Source organism: Musca vetustissima, unplaced genomic scaffold (assembly GCF_032173495.1).
Source record: "Musca vetustissima isolate MV318-11 ecotype Yass unplaced genomic scaffold, APGP_CSIRO_Mvet_v1 utg39613, whole genome shotgun sequence".
NCBI lineage: Eukaryota > Metazoa > Arthropoda > Insecta > Diptera > Muscidae > Musca > Musca vetustissima.
In genome coordinates this window covers 126,153-146,901 of record NW_026875038.1, presented here as the reverse complement: position 1 = coordinate 146,901, position 20,749 = coordinate 126,153, and the positions used below count along the sequence as shown (strand labels likewise).

Here is a 20,749-nt window from a genome sequence, read left to right as displayed (position 1 = left end):
ATTAACCCCAAACTTACTCTTGGCCAGCATGCGAGTATAATGGTCTGTTCCCGTACTGCAAGAATCTACTAGAATTTACTATTTTCTTCGATAACATAAGGGAAAATTCGTTATCGTAGTAAAAAGTTGTAGTTGTACGGGAACAGAACAGTAGGGAAAAATAAATAAGACATTCATGTTATTTCCGAACCCTGGAAGAAAAGACAACATAAGGATTTAATATAACTCTGACATACCGGAAGAGCACTTGCTTTCTTAACAAGTAGTTTCAAGAGCACTCCGAAAGTGATAATGCGAATAGAGGTGTGCTATGTCGTATAATACCCAATCAACCGAGGGGTTACCGCCACAATTTACGAATGAAGATGTTACAAATGTCATCAAAAAATCGCTGGGATCGGACAGAATATACATGGCAATTCTTAAGCAACTGGGCGAACCCGGAGTAGAGTAGTTAACATAATTATACATGGATTCCGAACTATTATGCTGGCTCTTAACCTCGATACCGTCAACAATGCCAAGCTGTTCGATGGTATAAAGAAGACCAACCATATGTGCGGACGCCATTCATGTGTGGTCATATTCCGTCCAGAGGTCATATTCCGTCAGAATTTAAACGGGTGGAGTGTATGTTAAATTTGTTATACCTCGGCATTTTAACCAGAGACTCCATATAATAAACATATATTCCTGATCAAAATAAAATTCGTTGACGATGACCGACGACACCCCCTAATATTCGGTGATACAAATAAAACTAATAATAAAAAATTTAACTAACTTAGTTCACTTTTAAGGGTAGATCCCATAAAAGAATAATCCTCATTATTCAGTATTTTCAAATTTTCTGGGGAGTTTGGACACGTTTTTCAAACAAATTGACTATAATTTATTAAAATTATCAAAATCTGTTCATTTTTGAGATATTTGGTACATTTTTTTAACCGAATTGGCTGTAATTCGGTACATTGATTTCCCATTGGGTAACAAATCACTCTAATAAAAATCGACATCGGTCTACTTTTTAGTATAGTCCCTACTATCGGTACACCCATTATTTTAACCGAACTGGCACTAAAACAGCACATGTTATAAATCCGGTATAATGTTAACGTACTTTTAACTCCTTTAATGAAATTTGTTTGATATTATTTAAGTCTGCTTTTCCACAGGCAGATTTTTATTTGTCAATTTTTTTGTTTTCTCTTTTGAAATTTTCGCTTTGTTTTCCATAGCAAATTTTTCTTTGCGAAATTTGCGAATCAAAATACAAAAGAAAGAAAATAAAAGTCAAAAGTGTTTGCATTTTAAAGATTTTTTTTAATATTTTATTTATTTTTTATATATTTTATTACATAAATTGCAAAAATTAAAAATTAAATTTCACTTGCACAAATTAAAGCAACAGGTTTGTAAACAAAAGCCGGCTGTGTGTCAGTAAAGCGAATAGGTTCAAAAGAAAATGTCAACAAAATTGTTTTCAACGAACAGAGCAAAGCAGAATTTGCGTGTACGGCAAATTCTGAACAGGCAAATTTTTGTTTTTCTTACTCGCACCCCTCTCGCCTACAAACTCAGTATTTGCCAAATAAAAATTTGCCTGTGGAAAAGCAGACTAATGGAATTGATTATTTAGATCCACTGATCCGGTGCAATGTAAATGTACTATAATTTTGTTCTCATGTTGGACGAACTTAACCTCAATTTTTTTTCGATTTTTAGTGGCACCTCGATGTACATATCGAATGCATACCTTTTAACGAACATCGAATGTGACCGCGATAACTGGTCTGATCCAGAACCTGCAAGAATGTAAAATTTTTTACTACGATAACATTTTTTTATGATATCGGAAAAAATTTTAAAAATTAGTAGATTCTTGCAGTACGGGAACAAACCAAACGTTATAACCCCGATTTAGTTATCCCTACCACCCATTGGCATTTTTGTTATTATTCTGCAACTTTATCGACGTTTCATTCTTCTTCCTTCTTTCGAAATTGTTCTAAAGAGAAAGAGGAGATAAAAAGAAATCAAAACAAATAGAATTGAACGTACATTCGGTCGGTCGATTGTCGACGGAAAAGATAACACACCGGGTAATTAAATACCACGTATCCAAGTTGCACAAATATTTCATTACTCTATAACACAAAAAAATCAATTAAATATCTAGAAATGATTAAGGCTGTCATACTTATTGGAGGGCCACAAAAAGGTAAACATTTTCCACCCAATGAAATTGTATTACTCAAAGGCTCCGTTTACAAAAATATTTTTTAGGTACCCGTTTTCGTCCATTGTCATTGGATACCCCAAAGCCCTTATTCCCCGTTGCCGGTCGTCCCATTATTCAACATCACATCGAGGCATGTCTGCGTTTGCCCGAACTAAAAGAAATTCTCATCATTGGCTATTATCCACAAACCCAAATGGAGAACTTTGTGACCGATATGCAGAACTTGTATAGCATCAATATACGCTACCTGCAAGAGTTCACCTCATTGGGTACGGCGGGAGGCATGTATCATTTCCGCGATCAAATCAGAGCTGGCAATCCGAAAGCATTCTTTGTCCTGAATGGTGATGTCTGTGCCGATTTCCCATTGCAGGAACTGTACAATTTCCATCGTCAACGTCCGGATACAGCTCTGGTGACCATTATGAGTACAGAAGCAACACGTCAGCAAGCTGTACACTATGGTTGTTTGGTATTTGATCGTGAAACGGGTGCCGTCTCTCATTATGTGGAAAAGCCAAGTTCATATGTATCGACGTTTATCAATTGCGGGGTGTATGTGTGTTCAATGGAAATATTTGGTAAACTGGCAGAGATATTCCATTCCAGGGTGCAGGAATATAATGGAACAAATTATGTTGGTATTGGTGGTAGTAATGGTAATGGCAAAGATCAGGGTCATATACAATGGGAGCAGGAGGTATTAACACCATTGGCGGGAACGGATAAATTGTTCGCCATGACAGTGCCAAATTGGTGGTCCCAGCTGAAGACAGCCGGTTCGGCGATATATGCTAATCGTCACTATTTAGGTGAGTTGATTTTTTTAACTTATTTTTGGAATTAATTTAAGAACTTTATATGATAAAAGGAGTCTTGACAGTGGCAGCAACGTAATGTTAATTAAATCAGCTGGTCTAAATAATGTAAATCAGGGAAGCAATTGTGGGTGTTTGAAAAAATTTTCTAGTGTGGACCGCCATGCCGCCTTGAGAACTGCAACAAGGTTATTTTCACAAAAGTCCAGTGGAAGTTATTGTCTGTAACACCCAGAGACGTTAAATGAGATCTTCATGATCTAAAGAGAGAGATGCCCAAAGTTACTTGTTTCAATCTCTAGATCAACAGAATTATATCAGACCCCAACATACCATTCAGTAATCAAATCTCAATACCACTTGAGAACAAGCTTATAATAACAGTTGTTCTTAAGCTTTTTTTTAGTAATATTGAAAAAATGTTGTTAAAATGTGAATTCACAAACAGTTTTCAACTATGCTTGAGAAACTATTGTTGTACACAAATGTTTCTCAAGTGTTGTTAAAGAAATCTGACTATTGAGAAAAAATTATTATTCTCAATAGTTTTTTAAATGTGAATTCACAAGCAATTCTCAACTATGCTTGAGAAACTATTGTTGTACACAATTGTTTCTCAAGTATAATTCAATCTGACGATTGAGAAAACCTTCTTATTCTCAATAGTTTTTTAATCGACGCTGTCGTCGTTTGCCCACGCGTCAGCTATAAACTGGTACCGTTAGTTATTTTCATGGAATTTGTGTTGTTTTGTTTTGTCTGTAAATTAATTGCAAAGTTTGTTAAGCGAGCGGACGGACGTGCATTTTCATGGAGTGATAAAAAGAAAAGTGTTAGAAATCTGTGCACAACAATGGCAATAAAAAGTAAGTAAAAAATTAAAAAAATACAAAATTTAAATACAATGTTATTAATATTTTTAATATTTATAGGTGCAGCATTGTCTATTGGGATCACTGAAGACCTATTTATAAAGGACACCCGCACATTTTTTTCAATTTGCCAAAAATCGGGGCAAGCTTCGAAATATTTATAAATTAAAAAAAAAAAATCCAAATGAAATATGAAACTATTTTTTTACTATATTAACTATAATTTCTTTTTACTATAATTTTAACTTTTAGCTGTGCAACTAAAATTTGAATTAACACATGAATAATGAATTGCATTATTATTATCAAGCTTATAAAAATATTGAGATGAGTAAGCTTATATACACACTAGTTAAGATAATATTACATTTGTAAGCTTATTCTACAATTGAAAAAATAAGCTTTAATATAATATTACATTTGTAAGCTTATTCTACAATTGCAAGAATAAGCTTTTAGTAATATTACACAAGTAATTGTATCATAAGGGTTCCGTTTTGATTTTTCTACAATTATTTATAAACATTTCTCAAGATTTTCTCAAGACTTTTTCAAGCTTAATGCTTGTCTTGGTAAGCTTAATATAATATTATTCTCAATACTTTTGGTTTGTTGGGACAGATCTGAATGACATTAATACAGATACACTCTCCCAGATATTAAAACAATTTTGTATGAATTATATACACTGAGTCCATTCACCATCCATAACATAAGAGATGAAGTAGCAGCCTAGACCAACACGAGTTGTAGCTCAGCTAAAATCAGAATGGAGCAACTTCCCCATTTCTTATTGACAGCATGTGGACTAGGCCCACGCGAAATGTTGCACCAATTCAACTGCTAACATTGGGCTACTCAGATTTCAAATTTTCTGAATTTGGATACAGAGGTGGCAGAACCAGAGACTGTATTTCAATGCCCCTTAAGAAAATTGATATTATGAAATCTTCTGAAAAAAAATTATATTGCTTATATATACGATAAATGTATTTTTATATATAGGAATAAGTTCGATCAACCCATTACCGTCTTCCTTTTATTTAACTTCTTCTGTATTTTCAATTTGCAGAATTATACCGTAAAACCCACCCCGAACGTTTGGCAAATGCCGGTGTAAAACATGCGGAAGGTGATGGAAATCTTATATGTACCATATATCCCGATGTGCATATACATCCCAGTGCAACGGTACATCACACAGCTGTGGTATGTAGAATTAAAAATAAAACTTTTTATCTAAAAAAAATTATTAACCAATTTTTACAACTTTTTAGTTGGGACCAAATGTATCAATTGGCCCTGGCGTCACCATTGGGCCAGGTGTTAGAATACGTGAATCAATCATTTTAGAAAATGCCGTTATCAAAGATCACACATTGATATTACATTCAATCGGTGAGTCATACAAGCATAAAGGGGAAAACGAAACAGTTTTTGGGGGTATTTTTCTTCTATCTATTTTAATTTATTTTTTGTGTTTTGTTATTGTTTCCTCTTTTTCAGTTGGTCGTGGTTCAACAATCGGCCAATGGTCACGAGTTGAGGGTACACCCAGTGATCCAGATCCAAATAAACCTTTTGCCAAAATGGAAAATCCACCGCTGTTCAATAAGGAGGGGAAATTGAATCCATCAATAACCATTTTAGGTGAGTGTACAGATGGAAAAGGTGAATACTATGAGCATGAGCGAACAGAGATTATCAAACTGAAATTAGAAACTACATGGTGCCATAAATTAGACTTGGCTGGAACGTCATCCTTCCAAGTCAAAATAGTATATATTACTGGAAGTTGCACTGGCCAATGAACGTCTTCGTCGTACGATTCCTGAAATTTCAAGGACCAAAAAACTTACTCCTAAAAGTTACAATATCAGTAACGTTATGAACTTCAAACCTAAAACACGAACAATATGCCAAGAACACGCAAACACGCAATGTGTTGCCACACGCCGACGCGTTGTTAGGAATCTGCTGCAAGAAGGCGAGACTACGAAAAATATTCGACGATCATATGGCACAGAATGGAGGAGGACGCGCCGGCAAAACCATTCCGAATTCCGTATAGCGGAACACTTAAGGAAAACTATCGAACACGCACGTAGACGACATAATGAGTTGTATCGCAGGTAAGAGCAAGAAAGAAATACAGCCGCGCATTCTCAACGAAGACAGAATTCTATATATCGTAACCAGGAACAACTAAGGAATACTGTTGATCATGTTATTTGGCGCCAGGTCCTAGTGAATCATGATGAGGAGCAACAGAGGAATACTAAATAGCATGCTCATAGAGGTCATGACCCACTGTATCATCAGGATGAACAACAGAGGAATACTGCAGAGCATACTCATAGAGGTCAGGACACACTGTATCGTGGAGAGGAGCAACATAGAGATGCTGCAGAGCATGCTCATAGACGTTAGAATCCACAGCGTCGTGCGTAGGAGCAACAAAGGAATACAGAAGAGCATGTTCAAAGACGCCAGACGATATCGTTTACTATAACGATATATGTGTGAACGCCTGCCGTATGTGGAATTAAGAAATACAAAGTGGACGACTCGTAGAGTGACAGGATGTTCCCTAAGTTGTTGTGATTTTTGCAGAATTGTACAACCTCTACCTTCCGGACCATACCACTTGGGTGGTTGAATGCAGAACAGATTCCGGGCATCAATTACCCATAGATATTCGGTGTATTTTTTGACAGTCTTTCCCTGTCGTTTACCCAAGCCACAGTTATTTGCCATAAGAGTCCTTAAGTCGTTGGTCCGGACCACATGAACGGCTGAAATGTAGCTCCCGGCTTTCCTGTCGTTTGCCAAGCCACACATATTTGCGATAAGTTGGGAAGTACAACCAAGGTCCTCAAGTCGCTGGGCGGCAGCACTTGGGGCGCTACAAAGAGACCTTTTTGACATCTTTAAAAGAAATATTCCCGCCAGTCCGCATTCAAAACTCGATACAGTACCTGTTTGGTTGTTATCGTCGGTTAAATCCAGACTATATTTATATGAGCAGACTTCCTCCATATAGGATATATCTTCTCTATCTTCATTAAGAGAGGGAGGTCGAAACGTACGGTAGTGAACTGCTAGATGAGCAGATCCATTAGACCTGAACAACATTTATTCATATGTATGTAATCGTCCAGGTAGTAGAACAATTCCGTTTGAATGATATATTCGGGAACCATACTCAAATCTCTGGCCGGCAGTATTTGGAGTGTTAACTTTGATGACATTTTTTAATGCAATTGGCCGGTTGGTGGTGTGGTATGCGGTCCCATTGGTTTGCGATTGTAAGTGGTTTACGGGGCGTATTGAAAGGTCACTCAGACCTGCCAGATGTCACCCAAAGAACATGCTTCGTCACGACATCTGTAGATCATCTTCATAAGAAGGCGAAAATCATACCAGTGTTAGTGTCTCTAACACCTGCAATGGACAGCCTTATTCCATTCAGGCACGTTAGGATAGATTTAGGGAGATGTCCAAAGTAACATGCGTCAACCTCTAGAGGCGACGATAACAACCAACAGGCCTTTCAGGCAGGTCTGAAAATCGCCAACAGTACGTCGTTTGGTATAAAGCCCATATCTTTGTCAAAGATCCCAGGAAGCCAATTCTCGATGGTATTGAAATATGTCTATTTAAAATAATGAACATTTTTATTTTTCGGGAATATTTAAAATAGTAGAATTTAACTCACATTATTTCATAATAGGTTATTTTCCTACCATGGTTATATTCAAGGTTAATGATATTAAAAATATTATCTTTATCAACATTTTTACTTAGTAATTAAATGTTAACAAAATATGTTGAAAGAAAATATTTACATTAATTATAACTGCGGGTGTTGTCCCAAATACGGATAAATATTAAATTTTTAACTTTTGATATTATCGAAATGTTAATGTTATTTTTAAAATTAAAAATTATAAAAAATTTAATACTTTTTCCCAAATTTTAAATTCATTATTTTATTATGTTTTGATTTTTTTCCTTTTTCTTTCTAGGATGTTTCGTACAAGTGCCTTCGGAGAAGATCCTATTAAATAGCATTGTATTGCCGCACAAAGAACTGAGTCGTAGTTTTAAAAATGAAATCATTTTATAAAATAATAAAAACAACAACAATAACCTAATTATTATTTGCCATTATACAATGTAATATTTTGCTTACACTGATGTTGTGTGTGTCTTTATTGTGCAGTTTTTTTAGAATTTGTTTTATTATTTTGTATTTGTATTATGTACTATAAACTATTTTACACAATTGAAAATAAACTTTATAAATAAAATCCATTAAAAATACATTTTTTATAAATACTGCTGCGGTGAACTTGTTATACCCTCCACCATATAAAACCGATTTGTAAAAACTCTACCAAGTTTGTTTATACTATGACTAGGACCGAACAGCGAACTTGTGGGTCATGTCAAAATATTGACTTATATAAACATTTTATACCAAAACACGAAAAAACTCCGAAAAACCATGAGAAATGAGGCTGAGCCATTCATGGAAGCTATGCTAAAATATTGCCAGATAATAAACATTTTCTGTCTAAATACGAAAAGCATCCGACATCCCTTGAGAAATGAGGCTGCATCATAAAAATACATAAAATGGTGCAGGGAATTTATACGGGATCGGAACTTCATATGGGACATTGTAAAAACATAGAGTTCTATTAACAATTTGCTGCAAAGAAGTTTTTCATTCGCCAAGAACAAGGGATGCCAAACTACAACCACTTCGATTATAAAACCAGTGAGCGGATACCGTACACAAACACCACTAAGCTCAACGTTTCATGATCATAATTGGTATCAATTTAAATGTCAATTACTCCTCTTGGATATACTATCAACTTCTCGGGTTTATGTCCTTCAGGGGAGGATCTACATATATGCTATAGAATATAAATTTTGTAATTTTTCACAAAAAAAGTCTGGGTCCATTTGACCCGCTAAACATTGACAAATCTTCATCAAAAAAGTCATGCTTATTATTTCTCCAGATTCCCTTTCTCGTTTTGTTCCGGTCATATTTGTTGCCTCTAGAGCGACCAGACAAAAACCACGTTATTTTAGGTTTGATTTGGTACGTTGTGCACTAATTCGTCCTAAGCGGATAAATTTTAGTTATTTGGTACATCATTTTGGTAATATCGGATGAAAATATCTATGGAAGCTATATCTTAACCTGAAATATCTTCAATCCAATATGCTATGTAATATTTCATGTAAAGCGAACAGACATTGGCTCCACTATTTGCATAAAATCGGACAAAAATATATGAAGGTACTATATCTACATCTGAACCGATTTCAACAAAACTTACCGGATGGCAATCTGTAGTGCTCCATTGCATAAAGTCGGACGAAACTATATATGTGAGCTATATATAAATCTGAACCGATTTCAGCAAAACTTAACACACATGCCTCAGTACTCTGTGTGGTCTCAATCGGACCAATATAGGCAGTATGGTGCTACATTTACATAAAATCGGATGAAACTATATATGGGAGAAAATATTGTCTCAATCGATTTACATAAAATCGGACGAATTTATATATGGGAGCTTTATCTAAATCTGAATTTCAATAGGGTTCGTCCTTGGGCCAAATAAGTGACCTATATGCGACCTGTACTTTGTTCACAAAAATACATGGACGGACAGACAGACGGACATGTATAAACCGACTCAGTAAGTGATTCTATGCATATTCTCAAAAGCAATTTTGGATCTATCTCGATTCCTTTTGCCTGTTACAAACCTATGCTTAGCTAGCTTGTGACAGAACTTTCGTTTCATAAGCCGAGCTTAAAAAAGATTTCCAGGCGCGTCGGTCTTTTGCACAGTTTCTCCAATTTGATCTTTCCGTCTTATTCGTGGCCTTCCCATTCTGCGTGAACCATCTTCATCCATTCTCACAACATGACCTAGCCAACGTAGTCGCTGCCGCACAATACGTCTAACAATGCCGATGCCCGAGTATAGTTGGTACAACTCATGGTTCATTCGACGTCGATATTCACCGTCGACGCAGTGCGTAATCGTCTGAATTGCTTACACCTCTCCCTTTCCATCGTTTTTCCTGTAAGGCAATAATATCGGCTTTGTACTTACTGAGCATATCCGCCAAAGCGAAAACTGCGACTGTTCTGTACAACGTGCTCACATTCCTAGTGCAGATTCGCAGATCGTGGTCCTTTATACGTTTGCGGGGGTCGTCAACATTAGGGAGGTTTGGTTTTCTTTTTCTTTGCTTTTTCATAGTAGGAGGGGTTTTCCGAGTATGGGCAACTAACCCGACGTCTCAACCCATTTTTTATAGTTCTTATGGGTGAACTCGCGGCACATATCAGATCACTATTTCAAGGGGTGATAAAAATAGCTACCCAGTCGACACCGCGGGGAGGTCAGTGTCCACAATTGAGATGAAAGAGGGACCAAAATAAGCCTGGGCTTCGCCATGTCAAAGCCAATTAGAGCCGTTGCTTGGTACCTATCATCCCCTACGCCACCCTTATATTGCAGTACAGTAAATAATTACATGAAGTTTCAATTACATGGCCACTTCAAAGTCAATTTTTTTTATAAAAACTATTATTTATGGAAAAAATTGTATGCAACAATTTTTTATTTTTAGTACAGTATATCTATGTGTTTTAAAATAAATCTTAATATCTTTCGATTTGCACGAAATTTGGCATAGCGTAGTGAATTAGGTCTAGAATGATGTGTGTTGAGTTTCCTGAATATCGGTCCAAATTTAGATATAGCTCCTATATACATTTTCGTCCGATTTAATGTAAATGGTTCACCAAAGTCCACATATATCTTTCGTACTGAACTTAGTATAACCTAGAAGTTAGATATAAATGCTGCACCGAATTCCTCAGGTGGGTCCGATTGGCACAAAATTTTGCACAACTTATGGAAGTTATTATGAGATAACGTGTGGCAAGTTTTATTGAAATCGGTTCAGATTTAGATATAGTTCCTATATATAGTTTCGTCAGATTTTAAGTAAAAGGTGCACCAAATACCCAAAGTTATATAGTTTATACAAGCTAGTATGTGGAAAGTTTAATTGAAATCGGTTCAAATTTGGATAGAGCCACCATAAATATTCTCTCTTGATTTTAAGTAAATGATGCACAAAGAACTCAAAATGTGGCCGATATTCGGTGACAAGTTTCGATGAAATCGGCATAGATTACGATATAACTTTTATAAATATTTTCGTCCGATTTGAAGTAAATGGTGCATCAAAATCCTCATGTTTATCAGATATGGGCACTTCCGCAGTCACTTACAGTCACTTCAGAGGCAAAATCAAATTATAAATCTTAAATAAATCGAAAACAATTACATTTTTCACAATTCTCCCTTATTACTTTTTTGTAGAACTTTAGGAGTACTATCAGTGGTAAAAAAATTGAGAGCCTCTAGTTTTTAACTTTTGAGATAAAAGCCACAAAAGAGCGGTCACTCACGCGACTTTAAATATACATGACTTTAGACATCACTGACTTTACACCGACTTTACTACTTTCCTTACTGGTTTTTAATGAAATATACCTATAACTAAGGCAAAAAAAAAAAAAAAAAAAAACGTTTGCGGGGTCAGCTAGTTAACTATAAAAACATTTTATTATATTATTTTTTTTAGCATTTTTCTGGCACATTTACTAATTTTTATAGTTTCTTTTCTTCTTTCTTTAAAACATATTCTAGCATTTTTTCAATAAAAATTTGGCAACACTGACCATCACAGATACGACAAAGCTGCAGTTGGCAACACTCACTGTGATATTTTGTTTGCTGTGGCAAAGAAAACAATTATTAACCTCTTCTCAACACACCTGTTCTTGAAGTGAGAATTATGACCACAAAGAGAATGCAATTGGATCTCTTCTCTTAAGACTGTCTTATCTCAAAAAAAATAAAACACACATTTTTCATACTCACAAGCTTTTCAAAAACATTAATGAGTCTCTCTCCAGGTGTGTATGTGTGTGGGTACGTCAACAGGTAGATATGTAGGTGGTAGAAAGGTAAACGCTAAATTAGATATACGTACGTTTTCCATGGTTGGTTAATGATATTTCTCATGCTCAACGGTTAGTTAGTTATTGAAGAGAGTTCGTGGAGTTATCAACAAGTCAGCCAACTACTCTACTGACAGATAAACTGACAGATGAAGTGTTTTTAGCGTGTATAGAGGAAGAAGAAGCAAAAAATATATACAATAAAATAGAGAAAACGGTTAAATTCTAGTTCGATGACGGTGAATTTACAGTGGATTTAGAATTAATCTTAAGATTTTTAATTTCAAAACAAATTGAAGCTAATATTGGCTAGAAGAGAAAATCAAATTGTATACCAAAAAAATATATGAAGTGGTGAAATTTGTGTAAAAAAGAAAACAAGTGAAAAGTTTCAAAGCCACAACAATTCGGAAAGAAGAAGAAAATAATAAAGCAGAGTTGTAAAAAACGTACACAGCCAACAACAAAAACAACAGTAAAGTAAACGAGAAATTAAGGTTTTTTCCTACGAAAACCTTTAATTAAGAGGATCTACAAGTGCAACCCAGGTTTTATGATCATCGTCATTGTACAAAAATAATAAAAAAAGAAAGAAAGAAGAAGAAGAAAAACAACAATAACATCAACTATAGTTATCATTACCAGGCAAAAGGCAAAAATTACCCCCTAGGGGAGAGACGACTAAATGAACAGGTATGTAGGCAGTTAATTTGTTGTGTACTATTGTTGTTGTTGCTGCCTTTTTGCCAGCCAAAAAAAGAATTCGAATTATTTGTTTGTCAGCAGTGGCAGCAACAACAACCAACAAGCATGGCCAAATGAGAATACAACTGGCAATATTCTCCAATGATTATGGGAATGCATCAGGTTGCGTGCTTGCGGCCATGGATGGATGGTTGGGTTGGCTGGCTGTCTACTTGATGGCATGTCTAAGGTACACACACAGTGTACGTACGGTCAGCTACCACTATGTGTTGCAAGTGAGGGGTTAATAGCAGTTTTAGAGTAGTTAATACATACAGATCGACCGACAGACAGACCGACACTTGTTTGTATGTAAACTTGTTTTTGTTGTTATAACCAATTTAACTCTCACGGAGCCAACAACAACGAACGACGTTGATGATCAGTTGTTGTTTTTTTTTCAACATTTCTTTATCCATGCTTCTTTTCTTCGCCTTCTTCTCCCGTGTATTGTGTGTATGTGTTAATATGTGTGAGTACACAGGTAACAAAACACAGCAATATTAACGGCTGCTCATTTCAAACTCCCCTTTGTTTTCTCTTGGATACTGTTCTACTCACATTTTGTGAGTATGGGAGAATAACTGAATTGTTGGCAGTTAATTCTCATTGTATACAATGTAGTTGTTGTTGTTCCTATATATGGTTAATATTTGTAAAGATATTATCTCTCATTGTTTTCACAGACCGACAGAAAAGTGCGGTAACCAAGGGTTTGATTCCAATTACACATTTTTAAGAAATATGACTTATTCCGATAAAAGGACTTGGAAATTAATTACTTTTTCTAGGTGTCATTGTTTCCGGTTTACATGACACAATTTTCCCACCAAAAATTGTTTTCTTTGAAATAGGCAAGTGTACTTCAAACAAATCAAATGAAATTTGTATAACGTGCACAACTATGTTTGAGGGTATTATAAGTTTGAGTGGCTCCAAGAATTTGTAACACCGCGAAATTTTGGTCCTAGACTAATACTGCTCATGCATAGGATCCGGTGCCCTTGTTTATATGACGGTTTCTCATTTACTCATCGACGCCTGTATTATTTGAGCACCTCTATCCAAGACAGCCTTTGAACCGGTGACTATCTTTGAGGATAGTCAATAGGATTTTAAAGTCATCAAATCGTGTAATATCTGCCAGCCAAAAGAACAAACACACTGTTGAACCTGAGCAACGTTGAAATTAGAGTAATGACGGTAGTTATTACTGGGCACTGCAATATCAAGGTCTTTACCATTAAATGGAACTATGATGTTACTGATTACTGCAGACTCTGTGATGATGAGGAGCGGACGGAGACAATCGAGCATCTCCTGTGTCGCTGTCCAGTTCTGGCCTGCAGACGGCATAGATTAGTGGAAGTTCACTTTCCATAGTGTCTAACCTTCTATTCAACTATGGAACCTGCTAACCTATCCTAGTCTCAACATTTCCATCGTCATATATCGACTTAGACATATGTGTCTGTTTAATTCGTAATCAATGTTCAGATGACAGTTAGGACATTTTGCATATAGGCTAAAAACGACATCTATGATCGGTTAATATTTAGGGGATAAAAAATTATTTTTTAGTTTTTCTGGTCGCACAAACACGCTTCAATGGGATAAAAAATGAATTCAGTTACCTATGTGGTATCGATTTTGTGGTTTGAAAGGTATGAAATTGGAACATAACATCTGTCAAACTATGTTGTTAAACCATTTTGTTTCTTATCGGTTGAAAGTCGAACATTGACAAAAATGGATCGATTAAAAATTATCAAAACCTACTACAAAAATAGTGATTGTGCCACAGAAAAATACCGTGCTTTAAGAGAAGATTATGGCTTACATAATCGTCCAACTACGGGTCCGGAGATCCAAACGGGACTCTTGATCAGAAAAAGTTTCTATGTCGATTTACGTATGTCCGTGTGTCCGTCGAAATCACAATCGAGATCGCAATATTTAAGATAGAGCTCTGAAATTTTGCACAGACACTGCTAGTACTCCTAGGATGTTTGGTATTGCAAATGACATATATCGGTCACAACCTTGTACTAAAAATTATTAATATTGAATTAACTTTTAGGGTAGGTTCCATATAACGGTATCGCACATCTCTGTACTAAAAATTACTCATGGTGAAGAGTATAAAAAGTTCGACCTGGCCGAACTTAACATCATTTTAACTTGTTCTTGTTGTTCCGGTTTTAGGTTCAAAAAGGTTGCAATCTAAACCGGCTGCGATCAAATGCTTCTGAAGACAGTTGAATGGGTTTAGCTGAACACTTAAATAGATGCAGCGTATCGTGATAACCGAGTCCAAGTTGTGCGATTGCTAATCATTGGTGCTTGAGGGGTTCTTCCGTGAACCGTTTGTAGGTGTATGTCTTTCCTTTTGTATCTGGGGCATTCTGACCTGCCCGAAATCCTCGTATATTCCTCTCCTGATTAGAGGCTTGGAGCTTGCTAAGATGTTTGTTCTCATTCATCTTGTACCTCTTGATTCAATTGTTCATCTACATTAGCCCTGTGCAAGCATGGGAACTGGTGCCCTTGTTTACATTTATCAATAAGCTCGTTCTCTACGTTCTCCTTTAATATGTCATTTCATATGGCGGTTTCTCATTTACTCTCCGATCATTTTCTTTATGCTTATGCTGGGCAACCATGGGAACTGGTGCCCTTGCTTACTTTGTATCAATAAGCCCCTTCTCTGCGTTCTCTTTTTGTAGGACATTTCATATAGCGGTTTCTCTTTTACTCTCCTCTCTTTTTGCACACCTCTACTTTATGCACACCTCTAATCTAGATCTGCATCAGGCAAATCACCGCACGCGTGCTCACTTTGAGAGTAATTTCTATATTAAAACACAGAATAGCGGCTCTCTACATATTCCTGTTCATTTCTAGGATGGAATTAAAACAACTATATGAAGGACTTAGTCCCTTTTACAGAGCATACCGAAAAAGATTCAGGGACGAGATTATCCAACTCTAGGGCTCCAACTCTGTAGCTAGCAAAGAACTGGGAAGGTCGAAACGTTGCTAACTACATATTACCAGTAGCCAAAACTCCGGGCATGCTACACATCTTCGTCACTCGTATTTCGTTAAGTTGGTTGTCGTTTAGGACTTAGTCCCTTTTACAGAGCAAACCGAAAAAGATCGAACCGCTTCAGGAACGAAATTATCCAACTCCAATTCTGTAGCTAGCTAGAAAAGAACTGCGAGGGTCGAAACGTTGCTAACTATTACCAGTAGCCGAAACTCCGGGCATGCAACACATCTTCGTCACTCGTATTTCGTTAAGTTGGTTGCCGTTTAGGGATAAGTATGTCGAAGTTCGATTAATCGGAGGAAATTGCAAAGTCGACTTTTCCTTTTCGACTTTCGATTTTCTTTATAAATGTTTGGTGTTATCGTATGAAGCTTATGTTATCAAAAATCAAATATTTCGGTATTTTAATTTTTGGTCGGAGTCAAAAATCGAAATTGTTGACCAAGCAGCAAAAGAAGGCTGTTAACCAGTGTTCGCTTCTGCATATAAATTGGCCTATAAATGGTGCTATTTCAAAAGTTGAAGACTAACTTTGGGGCGAATAGACAAGTGAATAATCTAGTATAGCCCATCAAAGCAACTCTCATTTTTTTAAAACTTGCCCGAAATCCAATAGAACAACATGATTCAAAAAATTCTAAACTCACGGCTTGTGACAAGAAAATCATAAATCGCATCATTACCAATCACTCATTTAGTAAAAACCCACTCTCAACCTTGAAACTCATCCAATCTGGCAACTTCAATTCAGAAGAAACTGTCTCTCATATAATTTTCAAATGCACCAAATACAGGAGCAACATACCCAGCCTTTAATGACATCTTCTCAGTTGAGGATTTCATGAATAAACCACGGAGAACATTTATACCAAATAGTCAAATACATAAGAGAAATAAAAATTGAAATTTTAAGGCAAATTAACCAAGTCTATAAAATTTGTCGTGGAACTAAAAAGGATTGCAAGTCCAGACGGCGGCCATTTCTCTAAAACATAAAACAAAATCATTTAACGTAGAAAAAATAACAAAAAAATCGACTTTTGCTCTCGACAACATGTTCCTATAGTCGATTCCTTCGGCAATGTAAACTGAAACATATATACGCATTGAATTCTTATGTGAATGAGAATTATCTAATTCAAGAAAAGAAGATTGCCGGTAAATTGATTGATATTAAAGAATGTAAATACCACTGGCGGAAATGCAAGATGTCAGATCTTCCGAACATTGCACCGTTTTCACTTGTTACTGCAAGTCATCTCCATGTAATTTTATCCGGTGTTATAAAAGGTTTTTATGTGGCATATTACCACTAAAGCCTATTCATCGGCAAAAAAAAATCCCCACAACAAGTGTTCCACACCCATTGTGCAAAATATTATTGTTTTTATCAATACATAAAAACACATATGGATTATAGCCCTACTAATCCGATAAAGTGTTTAACAGGTAGGTAGTCGGTCAGCCAGTCATCTCCACATAAAAAAAATCAAAAAGTCATAAATAATCTCTTGTTATTAATTTCTCTTTTTCGCCGTTGTTGTTAGTGGTGGTCACAGATTGGTTATTTGAAAACATTTACTGTGGTGAATATTTTTTGATCAGCCCTCGATTCGTTTGAAGTATTTTCGAAAATTTTTTAATTCAGAACACTTCGATATACTGCACTTAAGAGATTTAGTGTGAAAATGGAAAATTATTGCATGCAATTTTTCCATAAATAACGGTTTTTATGAAAATACATCGACTTTGAAGTGGCCATATAATTAAAACATTGTGTGATTTTTTACTTTACTGCATTTTTTGAAAATGTTTTTAAAAAAGCTCTTTAATTTAGTTAAATTATGTAAAGTAAGCACCGATAAAATCATTTACTGATAAAAATTTTTGAAAAAATCTGTAAAATCTATCAAAATTGCCAAAAATTTGTACAGTACACCTTACATTCAGAAAATAACCCTTATTATAGAAAATAAAGGTCCGAATGCACCAGAAATTGCTAGAATTAGTAGAAAACAATAAACAATTCTCAAAATAAATAAATATTTGAAATAAAAACTGAAAAAAATGGGAATTAACCTTAAGGAACGATTCAATTTCGATAGCCTTTATTGAAGAAGGCCGGAATATTTTTGCAGTATGTGAGGAAATATCGATTGATATTGGCATTTATTATATCAAATCGATTGTTCGAGTAGTACAGAATATATTTTATCCAAAAATATATCATTCACAACAGAACGAACAGAGATCAACGCCTATGTTTACGAGTAAAAGTTTCTGCCACACAGCAGCATTTTTGATGCTCAACACAAGACTTTAAATATTTGTCAAATTGTAAATTTTTTCTTTCTTTTAGGCTAAAATAGATTAAACGGACATTATTCTATTCAAAAAATATTATTTTGGAAAAATATTGTCATGTTCAATATATTTTAAGGGTCAAGAGTTAACCATCAAACATGCTGCTGTGTACCAGAAACGTTTTCTCGTAAACATAGGCGTTGATCTCTGTTCGTTCTGTTGTGACTGATAGATTTTTTGATAAAATATATTCTGTACTACTCGAACAATCGATTTGATATAATAAATGCCAATATCAATCGATATTTCCTCACATACTGCAAAAATATTCCGGCCTTCTTCAATAAAGGCTATCGAAATTGAATCGTTCCTTAAGGTTAATTCCCATTTTTTTCAGTTTTTATTTCAAATATTTATTTATTTTGAGAATTGTTTATTGTTTTCTACTAATTCTAGCAATTTCTGGTGCATTCGGACCTTTATTTTCTATAATAAGGGTTATTTTCTGAATGTAAGGTGTACTGTACAAATTTTTGGGCAATTTTGATAGATTTTACAGATTTTTTCAAAAATTGTTATCAGTAAATGATTTTATCGGTGCTTACATTACATAATTTAACTAAATTAAAGAGCTTTTTTAAAAACATTTTCAAAAAATGCAGTAAAGTAAAAAATCACACAATGTTTTAATTATATGGCCACTTCAAAGTCGATGTATTTTCATAAAAACCGTTATTTATGGAAAAATTGCATGCAATAATTTTCCATTTTCACACTAAATCTCTTAAATGCAGTATATCGTTCTGAATTAAAAAATTTTCGAATACTTCAAACGAGGGCTCCACAGTAAATGTTTTAATTCTGTGACCACCACTGTGAATTAAAAAATTTTCGAAAATACTTCAAACGAGAGAGCGAGGGCTGTTCAAAAAATGTTTACCACAGTAAATGTTTCTCTCTCAGGGTAATTCTGTGACCACCACTTTTGTTTTCGATACTGAAATGAATGAATGACAAGCAGAATCAACGAAAAAGAAACACGATTTGGACTGGCGTTGTTGTTGTTGTTGAGTTGAAATTGGAAATTGGGGACCAGACAAACTCACAAAAAAATTGTAGATATAGGTGTAAAGAAGGAGAGTTGAAAAAAAACACGAAACGCTCGTTGGCTTGACTGGTCGATTTGGTAGCTTGGTTCAGGTTTTCGTACACACAGTGGAAACCACAAATCACCAGTTGCTGTCTTGCCATCTAACGGAGAGCGCGACTAAACGGATAACCTCGGACTAAACAAAATAACAACAAATAGTGACGGCGTAAAAATTGACAATATCAAACAAAATTTGGACACTTTTTTAAAAAACAGTTTAAACAATTTTTAGAAAAATTGAAATACAAAACATTTTGGACTTTTGTAAATAAATTGAATTTGAAAAAAATATTGAAAATCTTTAAAAAAAAAATCAGTGATATTTTCCATGACATCTTCAAAAAACCAATTAAGATAAAAAAGTGCAATAAACAAACAAGGTTCGGAATAAAAAAATAACTCAAAAAACAACAAAAATAAAATTTTCTACAATATAGAAAAATTTCCATTAGTTACAAAAATCGAAAAAAAAAACGATCGGGAAAATCCAAGCTTAGCTCTATCCAGTTATTTGAACATATTTTTTTGTTGCGCCTGTGCCTGCCTGCTGACCATTCCAGTCGTCCAATCGTCATTAGTAATTATCTACAACCTGTTGGAGCAACGGAAATCTGTTAGTATCTCTTGTACATTTATTTTTTTCATTTTTACAACAAGTGTGTGTTTGGAAAAGCTGCAGGAAAATTGTGGATAAACTACCAAGAAAAAAAAAACTTAATAGAAAAATAAAATCGTAATCAAGTAAAAAAGCAAACCTGATTAGACAAAACTAAAAATAGAAATCATTTTGAAGCACCATTTCAAATTCCCCCAAGGCTGAGATATAGATTATCAGAGCAGGCGAGCCAGACAGCGGAACCATAAACAACAAAACATAAATTAAAACAATTCTTCCCTGCCTAAACTAAAGTGACATTCAGTGTATATATTTTTTATTACGATTGTACAACAACCACAACCAACCTGTAACTATCATAAGAAATATCGTATATTATTATTTCCACTTCAAAACCAACAAAAACAACACGCAAAACGCTTTCATGCGTGCAACAAGTGCAGCAGTGCTAAAGTAAGTACCACTTAACTACCCTACCCCTGTCTTGGCTAGCTAACTACCTACCTATCAGACATGCCTATCCAGCTACATACTATGTATGTAACCGATCTGATCATCAAAACATTCATGACTATCAGTCACAAAAAAAAAAACGACAACAACAACGACAAAAAATAGGCTAAAAATTCCTAAAAATATTTTTTATTACATTTTTTATTTGAATTCCATTCAAAAAAATCTTGGCTATTTCCATTAAAAAATATCTTTCCTCGTAAGAAAAAAATCTTCTTCCCATTTGTCGTGAATGAACGAACCAACGATTTTTATTGCCAAATTTTTTCTTGTTCTTCTTCTTCCTCTCGTTTACTATCATCCAGTCGTTTTAAACGTCATCTCATTCTTGATTTTCTTCTTCGGTTTTTTTTTTATT

The 20,749-nt window shown here is 35.0% G+C and overlaps 1 protein-coding gene across 1 annotated transcript; it reads left to right on the top strand.

Annotated features, from left to right (window-relative positions):
• Positions 1-2,176: 2,176 nt before the first annotated feature.
• LOC133337548 (mannose-1-phosphate guanyltransferase alpha-like) lies at positions 2,177-8,113 on the top strand. The gene is made up of 6 exons (XM_061545766.1): positions 2,177-2,221; positions 2,287-3,054; positions 5,005-5,141; positions 5,210-5,330; positions 5,439-5,582; positions 7,961-8,113. The coding sequence occupies exons 1-6, from the start codon at positions 2,182-2,184 to the stop codon at positions 8,059-8,061; spliced, it is 1,311 nt and encodes a 436-aa protein (XP_061401750.1). The 5' UTR covers positions 2,177-2,181; the 3' UTR covers positions 8,062-8,113.
• The last annotated feature ends 12,636 nt before the right edge of the window (positions 8,114-20,749 follow it).

Coding starts and splice junctions, on each gene's coding strand:
- LOC133337548 (XM_061545766.1), top strand. CDS start 2,182: ATGATTAAGGCTGTCATACTTATTGGAGGGCCACAAAAAG. Junction 2,222..2,286: donor TATTGGAGGGCCACAAAAAG/GTAAACATTTTC, acceptor AATATTTTTTAG/GTACCCGTTTTCGTCCATTG. Junction 5,331..5,438: donor ATTGATATTACATTCAATCG/GTGAGTCATACA, acceptor CCTCTTTTTCAG/TTGGTCGTGGTTCAACAATC.